The sequence below is a fragment of the Opisthocomus hoazin genome, chromosome 1, assembly GCF_030867145.1.
Source record: "Opisthocomus hoazin isolate bOpiHoa1 chromosome 1, bOpiHoa1.hap1, whole genome shotgun sequence".
Classification (NCBI taxonomy): Eukaryota; Metazoa; Chordata; class Aves; order Opisthocomiformes; family Opisthocomidae; genus Opisthocomus; species Opisthocomus hoazin.
Window position 1 is genome coordinate 20266035 of NC_134414.1, and position 20618 is coordinate 20286652.

The 20618-nt window shown below is 42.2% G+C and overlaps 1 protein-coding gene across 9 annotated transcripts in view; it reads left to right on the forward strand.

The window, feature by feature from the left end:
• GRIA4 (glutamate ionotropic receptor AMPA type subunit 4) overlaps positions 1 to 20618 on the forward strand; it is a 254290-nt gene that overhangs the window by 85301 nt on the left and 148371 nt on the right. For all 9 annotated transcript variants that reach the window (XM_009938500.2, XM_009938501.2, XM_075418087.1 and 6 more), the window contains exon 3: positions 246 to 485. In XM_009938500.2, the coding sequence (XP_009936802.1) occupies positions 246 to 485 (240 nt within the window). The remainder of the gene's footprint in view (positions 1 to 245; positions 486 to 20618) is intronic.

The window sequence follows — 20618 nt, forward strand, 5'->3', positions numbered from 1 at the left end:
TTTATTTGAGAGTAAAACCACTACAGGTAATGAAATGTTCTATAAACAGGATCAAAAAGTGACATAATGTTACTTAGCTATTTATTTATTGGTTTCCAGAATGAAACATGTGTGTAAAGTGTGTGTAGTTAAATACAGACAAAAATGGAAATCTTCAAATTAAAAATTTGAGGATGTTGGAATGTATATGTACATGTTTACAGATTTTGTCATTAGGTGAACTCTGTGGGTTTTTTTTCTTTCAGTTTGCTCCCAGTATTCGAGAGGAGTTTTTGCCATTTTTGGACTATATGATAAGAGATCAGTACATACCTTGACCTCATTCTGCAGCGCCTTGCACATCTCCCTCATCACGCCGAGTTTCCCCACCGAGGGTGAGAGTCAGTTTGTGCTGCAGCTGCGGCCATCTCTGCGGGGAGCCCTCTTGAGCTTGCTGGATCATTATGAATGGAACCGCTTTGTCTTCCTGTACGACACAGATCGAGGTGAGTTGCGACCCAACTTTCTTACCTTTTTAGTTCAAATGACGTTTGCAAGCACTGTGCATTTTTATATGATAATGAGAGCTTGGGAAGTCAAATTTTAGAGGGACTTTGGGGTGAAATACCTCTGAATGAGTAGCTGTGTGGCTGAAGGAAGAATTCCTTTGTCTGCAAATATTGTATATTGGCTGCACATGGTATTTAATCCATCAGCCAAAGCCTGTGTTTTCAGCCTAGAATGCTAAAACCTTTTAACTGTTAGCGAAACAAAAACACAGTTCAAGAAGTAGAGTTTTACAGCTCTGTTCACTCTTCAGCTCACTTGATAAATGACAGCAGTACAAAGAAGTAGAGAGGACTAGCCACTCCGCTGCAGCTGCACTGGTGTAAGCTGAGATGTGAGTGAGCCCCATGGGGCTTCTGTACTGCAGAAGGTCCAGGCAGAGAGGGGCTTATTCAGTGTGAGGCCCTCAGGCTGTGGCAGACAAGGGGAGGTGAGAGACAGTACCTGCCGGGTGAAGAGTAGCCATGGGCAGCACAGGGAGGGAGTGCTGCAGTAGCCCATCTTCTACTCATTTCATCTGGAGTTAGCCGGATATGTGATGGACTATTTGCACCTCAAATACTGTGTTCAGTTTTGGGCCCCTCACTACAAGAAGGACATTGAGGTGCTGGAGCATGTCCAGAGAAGGGCAAGGAGGCTGGTGAGGGGTCTGGAGAACAAGTCTTATGAGGAGCAGATGAGGGAGCTCGGGCTGTTCGGTCTGGAGAAGAGGAGGCTGAGGGGAGGCCTTATTGCTCTCTACAACTACCTGAAAGGAGGTTGTAGTGAGGCAGGTGTTGGTCTCTTCTCCCAGGTAACTAACGATAGGACGAGAGGAAATGGCCTCAAGTTGCATCAGAGGAGGTTTATATTGGATATTAGGAAAACTTTCTTTACTGAAAGAGGGGTCAGGCATTGGAACAGTCTGCCCAGGGAGGTGGTGGAGTCACCATTCCCAGAGGTGTTCAAAAAATGTGTGGATATGGAACTTAAGGACATGGTTTATTAGGCATGGTGGTCTTGGGATAACGGTTGGACTGGATGATCTTAGAGATCTTTTCCAACCTTAATGATTTTATGATTCTATGACTACACTTCTGTTAAATAAAAGGCTACACTTTCTATCCACATTCTCCATTCCACATCCCAAAGCATCGCAGAACAATTTAAGTGGTAAAAAGCTGCAGGTGCATCGTGGTGCCTTGCCACTCAGTGTTGAACTGAGAAGTAAAATCTCCCATTCTCCACATCATATGTTCATTCTGCTGGCAAAGCCCTTTGCCTTTGTTTATGGAATAGGACTGAGCCAACATATCTGAGCTTCTGTGAAGGAGGCAAGATTTTTATGTTGATGGCTTGCTTTCATGGGGGAAGCAAGCAGCATAGCTGTAGTCAAATAATTATTTTACTACAGCTGTTTCAATATGGCTCCCAACGTGGTCAGTCTATTCTGGAATTAAAGTGGCTTTAGTCCAGTGTAATTACTCTGCAGTAGAAATAGGGAATTATACTGACCTAACTAAATCTGTTTAATTATTTGATTATGGCGATAGAAGTCAATTTTCTCATACACACAAGCACTAAATTTCAGTGAGTTTTTAGCTTGATATGCTGCCTAAATACCTGAATTTAAATAAAAATGTGTAATGGAACAAAATGAAAGAGTTTGTATAGTTCCGTAATTGTGTGCAGTTTTTTAAATAAAAATTTTTTTTATGTTTCTTGGACCAACAAAGGAAGTTCTGGGAAGTATTAAAGAATGTATTAGATAACTGGCAAGAGAAAAAAATTAGCAGATTTGAAAGTACTCCTACTCAAGACATAGCAATGCGTAACAAGAAAACAAGCATACAATTGTAGTTGTGATCCTACAAGTTCAGCAAATTGTTAAGAGAAGAAATGCACAACCTGCGGTCACCTTTCTCATCTAAATTCACATGCTTAATTAGATTGAGACATCATTTTCAAGCATGCAATGTCACACCAAGGGCAGTTTCAGAACATCTTTTATAACAGTGTGGTTAATAAACGATACTTATGGTACTGAACTCAGCAACTCTGAACTCATCAGTGTGTCTTTGATAAAGAGGTGACATTTGCCAGCTTGGGTGCAGGGGTTGCTACATTAGATAGCCTCTCAAATTCTGAATAAGTCTCGTGACTCAGTTTAATGCAGGAGAAAATAAGATTCAGTGTGTCTTTAGGTATTATGGTGACTGTAAAGATACATTGTTGCTGAATAATTTTCACTGCCATTTCACAACAGAAATTTTTATGTGGAGCTGAGATATGGTAAGAAAAAAACTATCATCCCTTACTATCACTGTAACTGGAAAAAGAAAAAAAAAATTGTTGGTGTGGAGTCATAGAGTCTCTGTCAATGAGACCAAAACTTAACCTTGACTAGATTTTTGCCAAAAAACATTCCTCTGCACACCAAGTGTTTCCCTGACTCTCTGAGCAGCCCCATCCAACCAAACTGATGGAGGGGGAACCCCTTTAGCGTTTCGGTTTTGATGCTGGACCTGTGAGTTGGTCTTTGCAGCTTAACCAGGAAGCTTTAAATAACCTCTTATGGGGGAAGGTAGGCAATAAGCATAAATTCCAACCAGCCACAGTAGCTATTTGTGAAGAAGGCAACATTAGCACCTATCAGTATTGTAAAAGGCAGAAGTCCTTGGCAGAAGGCGGTATGACAGAACAAAATTAGGCAAACCTTCATCAGCGATGGTGACATTTTGTGGTGGGCAAATGTGTGCTGTTTTCAGACCTACTTTCCTGGCCTTTCTGTCCTGCTTGCTTCTTGGTTCTGTTGCATGCAGCTCAATTGCTGCTTGCTCTTAGGGTGTGAACAATTAAATCCTGTTAATAAGGTAGGTTTCTCTGCTGTATCACTCCATTCATCTCTTTGACAGCCCCTCAGCTCCCTGCAGAACCCCAGTCTTTTTGCTACTGGGGGCATTTATGTTAGCACTTCAGGTCAGGAATGCACTCTTGTTGCATCTTTCCAAGTCATTCCCATGTACTGCACCTGCGTTTACGCCATGGAATAGTCTTGGAGCTCACAAACTCGGATGAGGTGATGGCTTCAGCTGTTACGTTAAATGTCCCTGTCTAATGTTCTGCCAAACTCGCAGTCTGGAAAGTCACCGTCCTGTGAAAGGATGAAGATACTAGGAAGAATGGCAAAGATACAAAATGAATTTGATCTAGCAGGGGACATTACAGGAAAGGAAAACTGGTTTTGCAAAAGACTTTAAATGCAAGAGAAAGATGAGAGAAATTCAGCTCATTATTTAACAATGAAAGTGAGCAAGTGAAAAGTGACAGAGAAGGCTAAAGCCTCAAGGGTCCTTTTGTTTCAATACAATCTCTTTCTCTTACCCTCCTTCCATAGAAACGTTTAATTATGACCCAGTTCTTAATATAATTAATATTAACAGCAAAGTACCAGGAAGACAGACAGGACAGGGAAAAAGCAGGCTGAAGAACACTTACCTGAGTTACGCAAAGCTTAGTGGGAAAGGGCTGAAATAAACAGCATGCCTCCTTGAGACATCCAGAGGAAAGGGAAATCCAGCTGAGGTGAAGTGCTCAGTTGGTGTTTGATGTCACCTCTAAAGGCACTTAAGTGAAAGAATCAAATGGGTAGACCAGAAGAATATTTAGTTTATATATGTTGTTTTATTGTGATTGAGAGATACTTCTTTTACAAAGAGGCTTGCAATCAAGTGAAGCTGTAGATCTGCAATTCCATGGGATTTTTGACCTAGCCCAGGTATGCCTACAGTATGATTTTGCTGGTTGAAAATGATATTTTCTAGCACCAGAAAGCAAAAATTCGACCCTGAAACCACAGAAGAAGGTCAGAGAAGTTTATGTGAGGTATGAGAAGCTGTTTAAGAATGGAATCGTAGAATCATTTAGGTTGGAAAAGACCCCTAAGATCATTGAGTCCAACCGTTAACTTAAAACTGCCAAGTCCACCCCTAAACCACGTCCATGAGCACCACGTCTACACGTCCTTTAAATACTTCCAGGGATAGTGACTCAATCACTTCCCTCGGCAGCCTGTTCTCATGCTTGACAACACTTTTGGTGAGGAAATTTTTCCTAATATCCAATGTAGAATCGAGAGGTGCGAGAATTGAGCATACCAGAGACTGGTATTAGTTTTCCACATTGTGTGCAGCCTTACTGCTGAACTATTGCGAACGCAGTTTCCAGCTTGTTGGCTGCCATGCCCCCTGGCATCCCACACTGCTCTGCAGCCCCTCTACTGCTGTCCACCCTGGGACCCCTTAGATTTGGGTAACGTTCGCAATAGTTCAGCAGCCATTTGAATTCAGCTATGTTTCCCAGCAAGAGTTTTCAGTCCCTGACTGTGACTAAAGAGCGGTAGCAGGAAGGGTAGAACTACCAGCTGGCCTAGCAGTTGGCTCACCAGAGACAAGGACTATAAAATAGTTATAGTTCTCTAGAAATTAGGCATCGTGTCTGAGCCTGTTTATGTACCTTGTTAATGCTTTTTTTTCTTTGCTCCTTGTAATTACAAATTGTTCATTAAATCAACTCAGTTATGGTTGCAGGTGAGGAAAATCAGTTTGCTGTGCACAAGATAAATTTAATTTTCCTACACTTCTGGATAATGCTTTTATAGCAACCCCTTTAAAGTTGAAGCTGTTCTATTTTATGACAATCTAAACCTGGCAGAAGGGTTACACAAGTCCTGATGGCCTGATGAAATGAATCCTACAGTACACAGAGTAGCAGTCTCCAAGCTTTTGTCTTTCGGGGCTTGTGGAGGATAGGTGAGTCCCAGATGTCTGGAGAAGGCAAAGAAAGATACAGGAAATTTAGAGGTCGCTTTCCTATTTTGAGGGAGCTTATGGAGTTGGTTATTTACAATCAGTTTATCACGCTAACCTGATTTTCTCCTTTGGCAGAGTATCTGGCCTAGCAGTAAGCAGTAGGTTTGGTGTATCCATGCTTAGCAACTCCAGTGATATTGCCTAATGCCTGACATTTTTCCATAAAAAAAAAAAATAAAAAAAAGATTCAGCTGTAGAACTGTGTCCTAAAAATTAGAAAACATAGTCACAAAAATGTTATTAATGACACGTTTTATAATGAATGGCGACAGACGGAGTCCAGCTGTCTCAAAGGGGAAAAAGGATTCTTGGCCATGAGCTGGTGGGGCTCATTGAGAGGGCTTTAAAGTAGGTTCGAAGGGGGAAGGGGACATCGCCCAGCTCACTAGGGATGAACCCAGGCTTGGCATGCCAGGGTCAGGGGTGAGATTGACAGCCCAGCTCAAGTGTGTCTATACCAACGCACGTAGCATGGGCAATAAACAGGAGGAGCTGGAAGCCATTATACAGCAGGACGGCTACGACATGGTCACCATCACAGAAACATGGTGGGACAACTCGCATGACTGGCATGCTGTCATGGATGGCTACAGACTCCTTAGGAAAGACAGGCCAACACGGAGAGCTGGTGGAGTTGCTCTGTATGTGAGGGAGAAACTGGAATGCATTAAGCTTTGCCTGGGGGTGGATGAAGAACGAGTTGAGAGCTTATGGGTTAGAATTAAGGGACAGCCTCATATGGGTGATGTTATTGTGGGTGTGTACTACAGGCCACCTGACCAGGAGGAGGAAGCTGATGAGGGTTTCTACAGACAGCTGAAAGTAGCCTCACAGTCACAGGCCCTGGTTCGCATGGGGGACTTCAACCACCCTGACATCAGCTGGGAAGACCACACAGCTAGGCAGGTACAGTCCAGGAGGTTCCTGCACAGCATCAATGATAAATTTCTGGTGCAAGCAGTGGAGGAAACAACAAGGAAAGACACTCTGCTGGACCTTGTACTAACAAATAAGGAGGGACTAGTGGAGGATGTGAAGGTTGAAGGTAGACTCGGCTGCAGTGACCATGAAATGGTGGAGTTCAGGATCCTGAGTGGAGGAAGCAGGGCGATAAGCAGGATCAAAACCTTGGACCTCAGGAGGGCTAACTTTGGCCTCTTCAAGGAGCTACTGAGAGGAATCCCGTGGGCCAGGGCTCTCGAAGGCAGGGGGGTCCAAGAGTGCTGGTCGCTCTTTAAACGTCACTTCCTCCATGCTCAGGAGCGGTGCATCCCCCTGAGAAAGAAATCTAGCAAAAGAGGCAGGAGAGCTGCATAATTGAACAAGAAGCTTCTAGCAGAGATCAGGGGGAAAAGAAAGGTCCATGGAATGTGGAAAGAGGGACAGGCCACTTGGTAGGAGTACAGGAATGTGGTCAGACCATGCAGGCATGCGACGAGGAAGGCCGAGGCCCACCTGGAATTGAAGCTGGCAAGGGATGTCAAAAACAACAAGAAGGGCTTCTTCAAGTACATCAATAGCAAACGGAAGACTACGGACAATGTGGGGCCGCTGCTGCATGAGGCGGGTGTCTTGGTGACGGAGGATGCAGAGAAGGCAGAGCTACTGAATGCCTTCATTGCTTCAGTCTTCAGTGCCAAGGCAGGCCCTCAGGAATCCCAGGCCCCGGAGGTAAGAGAGGAAGCCTACAGAGAGGATGACTTTCCCTTGGTCGAGGAAGACTGTGTGAGGGATCGCTTGAGGAATCTGGATGCCCACAAATCCATGGGCCCCAATGGAATACACCCACAAGTGCTGAGGGAGCTGGTGGATATCATTGCTGAACCACTCTCCATCATCTTCGAGAGGTCCTGGAGGACAGGAGAGGTGCCCGAGGACTGGAGAAAGGCCAGTGTCACTCCAGTCTTCAAAAAGGGCAAGAAGGAGGACCCAGGGAGCTACAAGCCAGTCAGCCTCACCTCCATCCCAGGGAAGGTGATGGAGCAGCTTATCCTGGAGGCCATCATCAAGCAAGTGGAAGAAAAGAAGGTTATCAGGAGTAGTCAGAATGGATTCACCAAGGGGAAATCATGCCTGACCAATCTGATAGCTTTCTACGATGACATGACTGGCTGGGTAGATGAAGGCAGAGCCGTGGATGTTGTCTACCTTGACTTCAGCAAGGCTTTGGGGCTACAAGGATAGTGAGGGGACTGGAACATCTGCCCTACGAGGAGAGGCTGTGGGAGCTGGGCTTGTTCAGCCTGAAGGAGAGAAGGCTGCGAGGGGTCCTAATATATAGTTGCAAATATCTGAAGGGTGGGTGTCAGGAGGATGGGGCCAAACTCTTTTCAGTGGTGCCCAGTGACAGGACAAGGGGCAATGGGCACAAACTGAGGCACAGGAAGTTCCGTCTGAACATGAGGAAGAACTTCTTCCCTCTGAGGGTGACGGAGCACTGGAACAGGCTGCCCAGGGAGGTTGTGGAGTCTCCTTCTCTGGAGATATTCAAGACCCGCCTGGACAAGTTCCTGTGCAGCCTGCTGTAGGTGACCCTACTTCGGCAGGAGGGTTGCACTAGATGACCCACAGAGGTCCCTTCCAACCCCTACCACTCTGTGATTCTGTGATTTTGACACAGTCTCCCGTAACATCCTCCTAGGGAAGCTCAGGAAGTGTGGGCTGGATGAGTGGTCAGTGAGGTGGATTGAGAACTGGCTGAATGGCAGAACTCAGAGGGTTGTCATCAGCGGCGCTGAGTCTAGTTGGAGGTTTGTAACTAGTGATGTCCCCCAGGGGTCAGTACTGGGCCCAGTCTTGTTCAACTTCTTCATCAATGACCTGGATGAAGAGTTAGAGTGTACCCTCAGCAATTTTGCTGATGACACCAAACTGGGAGGAGTGGTAGATACACCAGAAGGCTGTGCTGCCATTCAGCGTGACCTGGATAGGCTGGAAAGCTGGGCAGAGAGGAACCTGATGAGGTTCAACCAGGGCAAGTGCAGGGTCCTGCACCTGGGGAGGAACGACCCCATGCATCAGTACATGCTTGGGGCAGACCTGGTGGAGAGCAGCTCTGTGGAGAGGGACCTTGGTGTCCTAGTGGACGACAGGTTGACCATGAGCCAGCAGCGTGCCCTGGCTGCCAAGAAAGCCAATGGGATCCTGGGGTGCATTAGGAGGAGTGTGGCCAGCAGATCAAGGGAGGTTCTCCTTCCCCTCTGCACTGCCCTAGTGAGGCCCTATCTGGAGTCTTGTGTCCAGTCCTGGGCTCCCCAGTTCAAGAAAGATGAGAAGCTACTGGAGAGAGTCCAGTGGAGGGCTACAAGGATGGTGAGGGGACTGGAGCATCTCTCCTATGAGGAGAGGCTGAGGGAGCTGGGCTTTGTCAGCCTGAAGAAGAGAAGGCTGTGAGGGGACCTAATAAATGCTTATAAATATCTGAAGGGTGGGTGTCAGGAGGATGGGGCCAGACTCTTTTCAGTGGTGCCCAGTGACAGGACAAGGGGCAATGGGCACAAAGTGAAGCACAGGAAGTTCCGTCTGAACATGAGGAAGCACTTCTTCCCTCTGAGGGTGACGGAGCACTGGAACAGGTTGCCAGGGAGGTTGTCCTCCTCTGGAGATATTGAAGTCCTGCCTGGACAATTTCCTGTGCAGCCTGCTGTAGGTGACCCTACTTTGACAGGGGGGTTGGACTAGATGACCCACAGAGGTTCCTTCCAACCCCGAACATTCTGTGATAAGTAAGAGGAGGTCTCAAGTGAGGTGCAAGGTATTTGTGTTTGCTCTGGTCTAGTGAACACCCACTGTGAATTCGTGTGATAGCACAGAGAACAGCTTTGGTGGGTACACAGCCTGACCAAGGTATGAGTGCATCATGGTTTAACCCAGCAGCCGGCAGCTAAGCACTAGACAGCCGTTTGCTCGCCCCTCCTCTTCATCCCCAGTGGGATGGGAAGGAGAAATGGACGAAAGGTAACTCGTGGGTTGACATAAAGACACTTTAATAAGACAACAAAGGAAATACTAATATTACTAATACTATTGCTAATAATGATAATAGTAATTATAGTAATGAATATGTAAAACAAACTATATACGATACCTGTCACAGAGATTTGGCTAGCTGCAGTGACTGTTGCAGGAGTTGTCGTGGCAAATGTTGCAGGAGTTGTGGTGAGCCACAAGAATAAAATAAGTGCATAAAGCCATACTATTCCCAGTAAAGTAAATGTTATTTTGAAATTTAGGAAAAAGAATGTTGCATGTGAGAAATGAAAGCTGAAGATTGCTCTCTCCCAGGTGGCTATGCTGCTATGTCATGTGTCGAAATTTCCACTGCAACAGAAAAGGTCAAAAATTTCCAGTAGACTGAGGAGGTGGAATGAGATTGAGTGGACAAGGCACTTAGAGGACATAGTGGTGGCATCACTGTGTCTCACCACTTTTTCCTTGCCCTTTGAAAGCACTGGGTACTGTTCGCAGCTGTATCAAGGGCCTTTGGTATGAGCATGGCACAAGGATCAGGCATCTGTTACTGAAATGGCACTGTGGTCACTGGCCACCACATAGAGATGTCACATGTAGAAGGTTCAAGGGTCCAGAGGAGAGGAAGAATATTTAAAAAATAAATCATGACCTGTGAGTAAAAGCTTCACGACCTAAGATTTTTTATTCTGGGTCTGTTAAGGAGCAAAGACCTATTATTCTTTGTACCCACTGAGATCAAGGCAGGAATTAGAATTTTTTTGCAGGAAGGCAGATTTAAAGTGTTGCTAGGAAAAATGTTTCAATAAGGTTTGAATAATCTGAGGAGATTGTGGGGATTCTTACCACTAGAGGTATTAAAGAAGAGGTTGGAAAATATCTGCAGTGGTGATCTGCTTTCCTACATCCCACCTCAGATGATCTCTTATGTCGCGTCAGGATTTATATTTATGTATTTTTCATGATTTCTCCAGGAAACTGGGAATGGTTTCTTCACAGTACTTGGGACACTGAAAAGATAGTTTTCTACTATGGAGCAATTTTCAATAATACATTATTGCTATTCAATTATATATATAGCCTTTGTAAAACATTTAGTATGTTCTATTATTCAAAAATCAGATCAAAAACATTCTAAGTGACTTAGATAAGAACACTGTAAAATCAGATTGAACGACTAGAATTATAATATGGTACTCAGTAAGTTATCGTTAGCTGGGCATTTAGGAACTGCAAGAACTGGCCCTACGTCAAGCTTTACTTGATATTTTTACTGCACTTCTGAACAAATTAGCAATGTCTTTTTAATAAAAAGAGTAATAATATAATACCAAATTGGAAAGTTATTTCAATAATTAGCTCAGTCAGCTGCGTAAAAATACCGTCAAGGATCTTGTTCATGAAATAAGTTAAAATGACTAAGCATTGCTAATAAACAACAAATTGAACTGACAACACAGTGCTGCCAAAGAAAAAGGTTTTGCCACCAAGTGGAGTTTAGTTATTAGTTATTTTCAGCACAACAGTGTTATCCCAAACCTACATCATTCTTACCTTGAACTTCTAGAATGTCATGGGGTATTTCAGGTAAGCCTGAGAAACAAGTCATGTGCTGTATTGTAGAGAAGATTATGTTGGGAATCTGACTTTGTTCAATTGCAGTGATCCACTTGGTCTTGGACCCTTTTTTCATTATGATCACCAGGAAGAATTTAGAGGGATTCCCACAACAAGCATTTTTCAACCTACTGACCTTTGGCAAAATGTCCAACGATAAAAGAGAAACAGAAGTTCATGACTGTGTCCACTAAAAATGAAAGGTTCTTACTTGCATCGTGCAGTTATGTACAAAACTTGTGCGAAACAAAGATCAGTGCTGTCACGACATTGCAGAAATACTGATATTATGTATTCCAGAAAACAAACAGCATCCAATACCTGGCCTCATAGTGTTATTAAACTAGTCTGTAGGTTTGAACTTTGCTGTATTTTGTGTCTTTACAATTGCTGAGATCAAAATCATCAGTGTTTTCACCATGTCAGCTCTTACCTATTTCGGAATAGTTCCATCAAGTCCAATGGTCAAACTGGTTTGGAGTTTCAGTAGCCCAAGTACATCCCAGGAATAGAATGGCACTTACGCTGTAGATAAGTGAAAAAAAACCTCACTAGATTCAATAAAAAAGCTGTTGGTGTTCAGCAGACACTCTACATAGGCAGTGAATGATGTCATACGTAGTAGAATCCAAGTACCACTGTGTTTGTTGTTTACCAAAGTAGTGTTGTTGTTTCGTGCAGGCCAAGCTGAACTGATTCACAAAACATAAAGTTGTTTTATCAAATATCAGTGAGTGTAGAAAACTGTAGCAAGTTTGTCAGCCTCCTTCATATGATCTGCTGCTGTCTATACTCAGTAACAGTAAATTCTATGTTTTTAATGGAATAGACCAGCGTGATTTATCCATCAATAACTGGTTTGCAGCAAATTTTGTTTTGCCAGTGTTAGCTCATTAACAATTATACCAGCAACATGCTGGCTTGTCCTCATCTTCTCAGCAGTCAATAACAGCTTGCATGTATAGGTAGCAAATGCACACGTGAAACGAAGATGCAGCTGGATCTTAACATCAGCATCAGTAACAATACTGTGACTTTCCACCTTTCCCTTGTCTTACCACCGAAGAGAAGCAACAATGGTAAACCAGCATGGTCATCATGTAATGAACTCAGAATTCACTACATATGAAAATCTTCCAAGAGCTTTCAGACTTCTTCATTAAAAAAATGTAATCCTTGTTGGTTGAAATGAATTAATGTTATATCAGGATTGAAATTAACAGCAAGTTTGCTGATGACACCAAACTGGGAGGTGTGGTAGATACACCAGAAGGCTGTGCTGCCATTCAGCGTGACCTGGATAGGCTGGAAATTTGGGCAGAGAGGAACCTGATGAGGTTCAACCAGAGCAAGTGCAGGGTCCTGCACCTGGGGAGGAATAACCCCATGCATCAGTACAGGCTTGGGGCGGACCTGGTGGAGAGCAGCACTGCGGAGAGTGACCTGGGTGTGCTGGTGGATGACAGGTTTACCATGAGCCAGCAGTGTGTCCTGGCTGCCAAGAAAGCCAGTGGGATCCTGGGGTGCATCAAGAAGAGTGTGGCCAGCAGGACGAGGGAGGTTCTCCTTCCCCTCTACTTTGCCCTAGTGAGGCCCTATCTGGAGTACTGTGTCCAGTTCTGGGCTCCCTAGTTCAAGAAAGATGAGAAGCTACTGGAGAGAGTTCAGCGGAGGGCTACAAAGATGATGAGGGGACTGGAGCATCTCTCCCCTATGAGGAGAGGCTGAGGGAGCTGGGCTTGTTTATCCTGAAGAAGAGAAGGCTGAGAGGGGTCCTAATATATACTTATAAATATCTGAAGGGTGGGTGTCAGGAGGATGGGGCCAGACTCTTTTTGGTGATGCCCAGTAACAGGACAAGGGGCAATGGGCACAAACTGAAGCACAGGAAGTTCCGTCTGAACATGAGGAAGAACTTCTTCCCTCTGAGGGTGACGGAGCACTGGAACAGGCTGCCCAGGGAGGTTGTGGAGTCTCCTTTTCTGGAGATATTCAAGACCCACCTGGACAAGGTCCTGTGCAGCCTGCTGTAGGTGACCCTGCTTCGGCAGGAGGGTTGGACTAGACGACCCACAGAGGTCCCTTCCAACCCCTACCATTCTGTGATTCTGTGATTCTGTGAAAATACAGATGTGGAAATCTAAAGCTGATCATCAAGTGTACAGATGAGTCCCCTGACTTTGCTAGTCCATGTGGATCAAACTAAGCTATATCAGAACTTTTCTGGGTGTTTTGGTCATCTAGCTGAACACTCAGAATATGCAGTGCAGCCTAATATGCAAATGTCGTAGAAATATATGAATCAGAAAACATTAAACAAACTGCTGTCATTACATTCCTGATCTGAAGAATTTGCTTTCGTTTATTCTGGGTTAGTGGATGCCATGGAGAAAACAAGAGACTTGTGATAATTTTAAATACTGCTTTTCAAGTTGGCATGCCAGTGAATCAGCTTTGCCCTTTTTAATGATTTGTTTATGACAGTGTTGCAGAATCCTTAGAGCTAATTTCTTTTCTCTTTAGCATTTATGTCAGGTTTGCACATGGGTAGCTCAAGAGTATGCCTGTAGCTTCCATATGCTTTTATATTCCAGCATCCTAATGTAAATAACATTGCTACTTCCAATGGCTTGTTCTAATAATATCAGAGCAATTACATTTACAGAACCTGGCAAAACAGCTAGTTTGTTATTATCTGCAGATGTAACACACTCCTTTAAATGGAAATGTGTCATTTGTAGCTGTTCGTTACACACGTTCTGTATTTACTTGAGGGTGGGACAGCGGGATCTGTAATTCTGAATATCTATTTTCATTTATTTAAGAGCTTTTCCACACAAGGAACTTATATTGCAGTTAAGAAAGGAGGTGACTTTATGGTATATCAGTTTTTTCTGAAAAAAATCTCATGTATTAACATTTTTACGCTAGATTGTCTGCATAGCAAAGTTAAGTTCAATCGTTCTTATGAGTTATGAGTAGCAACTCTGAGCACGTTTCTGAGTACGTGCTGTACCTGAGTATGTGAGTACATATTGCTTGAGTCACTTGCCCCTTGCCCCATACAGATAAGCCATAATAAAAGGTCTGCATACTGTATGTTAGCAACTGTATGCTGTAAAAATTGATTTTATGATTATTAGATCCCAAATAAGATCAGGTGATTTATATACATACTAATGGGACTTATATTAATCTTTTCCATGGATTAAATAAATTACTTCCTGAGAACAAAGTTTTAAACTGAAATTCATGTTGTCATTTACTGGTATTTAGCTTTCATATTAATCTTTAGGATAGACTCTGCACTTCCTTACACATATCTATATCAGTAGTATCACGATTGACAAAACCTGCAACAAACTGTCTTCACTGGAGGGACTGTGGCAGCCTTACATCAGCATAACCAAGAGCATCTTTTCTAAGTACGAGACTGTCCTATGTTACCACTACACATTGGTTAGTAATAATACTGCAGACAGTTAATTGATACAACATCCAGCAGTGTGGACCTCCAAAGAAGGCCTTGAAAAGGCTCAGATGAGGAAGCCAGCCACACATCCGAATGCTTATGCTTTAGAAATTTATTTCAGTGTGGACATCTGAGTCCCGCAGCTGCTGTACATAGCCTTTTATATGGCCACAGGTGTTGGCTTCAGTGCTGGAGCACGGAGTGGTAGCAAACAAAGGGGAGTATAGTCAGTGCTGCCAGAGACCAGACATAGTGCCAATTTAATACTGAATGTAAAACAAATACTCGTGCCAATTTGTTTCTAAATGCATTTTTAGTTAGAAAAATTAGCTTGTCTTTTGAAAGCATTATCTATGTGTGGATGAATGTTCGAAGTTTTAATACAGTATAAAGCAGGCTTTTAAAAAATCAAAACAAATAAACAGAATATAGACTTACAAATATCAAAACCTATGATTCTATTGTTTATGCTCTTATTGTTTAAAAAAACCAAAACTGTATTAGACTAATTTAATTCTTCGTGATCATCCCCTTGGCATATTTTGTGAGACATTTATCCCTTATGCAGTAAAAATTACTTCTCTGGAGCTGCAGCAGGAAGTAAAGGTAATTCAGCGTTAGAGTATGGTGTAAAGTAAATTTGTATGAGTATTCAAGGGCATTTCTGGAGTTGCACATTCTTACTTCAGCTGATTGAACTATCATTGTATCATCTATGCAATCTAATTTTAGGAAAACATTTTCTACTTCTGCGAAGAATGCGTATTCCAATGTATTCAGATTTACATTATTTTGAGATGCATTTTGCCTGTAAATGCAGTATATTTTAGGCATTTCCCTCATTAATTACATCTGAATCCTATTTGCATACATATTTATACAAATAATTTATCTTTGGTTGATTCCAAAAGGAGAGGTGGAAGTGTAGAGATCCTTTTAAAATGATTGACTACTTATCACAGTACTACAGATGCTACTTCTGCCTCTGTACAGCAAATTTCCTGCACTAGTATTTACAGATAATAGCATTGACAGCTGCTTCTGTTACCAAAATTGCAGTGAATGTTTAAGGTATTTAGCGTTTTGCAATTGGAAAGAGAGTTACCAAAGGGTCCTTCAATCCTAAGGACTCAAAATCCCTCTTTTGTACTACTACCTTGGTGGGTTTTAATATTAATGCACACCTGGATGCTGCAGGAAGTTTTCTTGTGGGCAAGGGACATACATTTTGTTCCAGTTTGACTTGGACTGCAAATGGCAAACAGAACATTTAATGTAGATTTGAAGATCTGGGCATAGTAAGTGATGAAAGTGTCACTGAAGAAGGGAGTTGGAAGGGCAAAACTGTGGTTGCTAGGCTAGATCCCTGAAATTAATATGCATTTTATGTTAACCCGTCACTGGGAAAAAAGAAACTGTCCTTGGAGTAAGGACTTCTGTCCTAGATTCTCCCTTTCCTAATGGAGAGCATGGAACAGTGGTTACGCTGCAAGGTCCCATATAGACACTTTTATTTCATAAAAGCTATTGAAGCTGATTTTCTTCTGTAGAGAATTCTGAATAAGAAAACTAAATAACAAGTGGCAGGTGTAGGTACCCATTGCAAAAAATGGACAGTAGTAAACAAGTCTTGAACACATAAAGATAATAAGCAACGTTTTTTAAGTGGGCTGTTCAAAGAAGTTCATCATAACAGAGGAATGTGTTTGCAGGTGCTTTTTATGAAATGGTTTGATTTGTGTGAATGAAGTCGAGTGGAAAGGAAGCAGTTTGTTAGAAAACTTGGTAAAAGGAAGACTTTATCTCTGTATTCAAACATACCCTACCTTTAAAAAATGAAGTACTGTCTTCTAGTTTCAAAAAGGTCTAAATTATTCAAAATACTCGTAAGAAACTTTTAACAATTGGTAGTGAAATAAGGTTGCTTTGCTAAACTTGCATTGTAATCAGAGTTTACATTTGGTAGTACAAAGCAGCTCATGAACCTGACACTTAAACACAAGAGACCATCCCAAGCACAGACCTCTCAATTATTTTTGGATGGGTTCTCCTTTTGTTTGTGTTGATGGCATGGATGGCTTTTTATCATTTTGTGTATGTATATGCATGTATGTGTGTATATATATATGCCTAGTAATAATTATAACTCCTAGCTTTGCCTGAATGCAGAACAGTTGAAATCATTGAAATATCAAAAATCATCTTGTCTTAGAATTTCAGATCACACCACTGAATAATCTTCTAGCAGTAATTTTAGATTACATTTTCTTTTCTTTTGTCTGTTTAATTTGTATTTTTATTCTCATTAAGCATTATTTTAAAACCAAACTTCATTTACAATCTTCAGCTAGTATGTCTCAACATCTTCAATTTTTTGTTTCAAAACTATTCAAAACCGCAAATTCATCTAAACTAGCCTTTTCCCGTTAAAAGGATTTTAATGTTTATTTTTCAAAGAAATAGAGATTGGGGAAAAATTTCCAAGCTAATTCTGTTAAACAATTTTTTTACTGAGAAAAGAATATCCTTCCTCTGAAGTGTTTCTTTAAAAAAAAGTTTTAAAAGATCAGTATGTCACTGTATATAAACATATACACATATACATGTATACAAACATCCAAATTGTGCCCTGTGCTAGATTGTTTTCACATCAAATTTCTCCTTAAATAAGCAAAGCATTCTGACTGGTATTTCCTAATACATAAAAAATATATATTTCCTTCATGCTCTTGGTCTTGAGGCAGAATGAAAATCCCTGTCTGGATTCTGTGGGAAACCAAGGGTGATGTTCACAGTGTACCATTCTGTACAGGACTTCTATTATTCTATGAAATATCCCCAGAACAGCCCCACTAGATGCACCCTTCTCATTATAAAATTGTTCTTTCCCCCTTGTGAGAAGAAGAACTTTCTTTCTCCTTTGCATCAGAATATCCAGTTATGGGTTTCTAATCCCATGTCTGCATTGTGGGCTGTGTGTAGAACTGCAGCAACTTCATCTTCTGTCACTTCAGAAACGCTGTTTGATAGGGCCTCCCAAAACTCCGCTTACCTATTTTGTTGCTCACGTTTCCACTGCTGCGAGGAGGTTTAATTGTCTTCAACTGCATTATCTCAGGAATAACTATTACTGCATTCCAGCTTTCGCATATTTGCCCAGATTTATTTGCTTGATTCTGTATTTCTTTTCCTCTTTGATCACTTAGCCATGGCTTTTTTTCTACATCTTCTTCTACTCCCTTTCCCACACTTTCTAGTTCTATCAGTACATTCCAGTAAGCCTGATTCATTTTCAGACCTTGCACATTGTTTGAGAAACTAGGAGCATTCCGTTGCTTTCTGTTTTTATCTCTGCCATTCATAATTGTCACAGATTAGGGGTTTTAGCTTGAAAAAATTAAAAAACATGTAGTATGACTTAAAATTAGTCTATGTCTGTGGCTGCCATGGATGGGAAAGTGCGGTTTTGTTTCTAGGGTGAACACATAATGAACAATGTATTTTAATGTATTAGCATTCCAGTTTGAATGAAACAAAAGACATAAGGAAAAAAACCAGATACTGATTTATTTTTATTCAAAACCAGTTTAGTAAACGAAAGAGTTCAAGTTTTGATTTACTTACTTTACTATGCATAAAATGCGTATGGACTTCACGTGCATGTATCACCAAACAGCAAAAAGAGAGGTTCAGCAAGTGCATTATTCGTATCCTCAAATGCACTTCCAGGCTACTAGACAAGAGTGATAATAGGAAGTGCATGGAGATGCGGTATTTCATCTGCACCAAGAGCTGAATTCACAAGTAGCCTAAATGCCAAATTACATCATTTCTCCTCCCGCAAGTCAGGCACGTTGCGGTGGCCACCGCACAGCTGCCGGCCTGGGTGGCATCCAGGCAGACGCAGTCACAATTGTCCCTTTTCATCTGGGTCATTCTGAATTCCCTCAACAGGAAATGGAACACAAGCAGAAAAGTTTTAAAAACATCCCAGACATGAATCAACAAAAAACCCAAACATCTGCTCGTCAAAGCTCATCAGAAAACAGTGTATTTTATTTACACTACTTTTCTGGATGTACTGAGAATGCCTAATGAGGTTAGAGATCACTGGAAAATATTGCTGGTATGAAGTGTCCATTTCACTTTTCAGATTACTGGCCTGATCCACACAAAATATGTGAAATACAATGTATCATATTCACAGCCTCTGCAGTTTTGGTGTTTATTTTAGCATAAAGTGATGGAGTTTTATTAAATCCACAGTCTGCATCAAATCCAAGCTGGCCAAAAAAAAGGTACCATATTCTGATCAATATTTTCATTTATTTTGATGATAAAGTTGTGCTAGCAAATGTGAAAACCAGGATAATAGAAAGCGTAGTTGATGTAAGTGGACTCATCAGAGGAGTGAGGAACGCTGCCATGCATAAGGACGTGGGGGCTCACATGCTCCAGTAGAACAGCTCAGTATAACCTACTGACCGCATCCTGCACTGCCAGAGAATCGGGCCACTGTGTTTAAATGTCTAACATTGTGTAGGTTTTCTGATCCACAAGACAGATCCCATACTCTGTCCTCATTCACAGTTTATGAATTCACATGTCCTTGTGAGAATTCTTACTACCAGGGCAGGTCTAATTTCTGCTTTGTCCAGAATAAGAACTCAGATACTTACCCTTTTTTTCAGTGGTTGGTATTTTTGTAGAGCTACATTCGAGCTATTACACAGGGAAGTGCTTAGCTCAGAGGTGGATGCCGAGTTACCTGAGCCGTTTCAGTTATTTCGGGGAGAGGTTCACATCAGCTACACTGAGGAAATGTTGGCTCACGGTGGCTGTGACCTTGTCCTTGTGGATGTCCTCATGCTTCTCTCTGCGTGTCAAAGGGAAACAAAATCTTCTTTTGCAGGAGTAAAATTTGTCAGGGAGCAAAGGGAGTGTTTTAATTTTGTTTGCTCACTGGTTGTTGGTTTTTTTCAGGCTTTTTAAATGGTGTATATCACCTTAACATCAAGACACCACATGGTATTTCCTCTGAGGCTTTTCTGTTTGTGTTCATAGGAAAGCATCTTCCTTAGCAATGAGTGCTTTTGAAGGAAGCCAGTGTAGCACCCTGGTCATTCTCTTAAAGAGTCAACTTGGAGATGATGCAGTGTTCTCAGTAAATTCCAGAAGAAGCAATACTTTCATAGTTTTGGTTTGGAGAAAGAGAGAAAGAGGACAACAGCATTGATGAATGACTAGAGCAGCTGTAAGTCACATAAGGGGTAATTATTTTTTGCAAGTGTGAAAAGGAATTTTATTCTGCATGTCTGCTGTGTAGCTACAAAATATTGCTGTCGATGCTAAAATGGATAAACACCTGCTAAAAGAACTGTGGAGAGGATTATCTCTCTTTCTTACACATACACTTATGAAATATGTACTACATGTTGGACCATCTCCAGTTTTTTTCTCTTTCTCTCAGCATTTTTCTAGCTATTGAATCAATTGTTGATCCTCTCTGCCCAACCTGTGAAAAGGACATCTGCTATGTAGAGAGGCCAAATATCAACAATATGACGTGCTTCGGTCACCCTATGCCAACCTGCTAGGACAGAATGCATGTTTGTTTTTTAACCAGTCTGCTTTTGGTTCTGTTGCACGGTTTTGTCATTGGGATGTGGGGCCGGTACTCTCTCCTGCTCCTGATCCCTCCTCACCAGGCTGGAAGGAGCTGCTTGCTGATTGCTCTCCACCTGTGCAGCTGTGGCGATGCTCTGCCAGCAATGCTAATGCTCCCTTGCCAGTTTTTAAACATTCTGCCAAGTAGAGAGAATTAATAACCAGATCTGAATCATCACTAAAGTAACCCTAGTGCCCCTGTGTCCTACTCCTCCAGTATTATGTCATTTTTCAGCTCCTGTTCAGGATAATAAAAAGGATCTCTTAAACCCCCATAGCTGAGAAATGTGTCAGGGTGGGTCGTGCCCTTTATTCAGGCTACCCTTTTTGCCTTTGTGGCTCAAAACATTTAGAAACCTTTAAGCCAGATTTTACAGTCCATGTCGTGCTGCTCAGCTGGTGCAAAGTGGATGGACTCCCGCCAAAGCTGGCGAGTGGCCACAGCCTTCGCCCCATGAAGGCAGCCGGGAAAGGGCAGTGCGGCTCGCGTCCTCGGA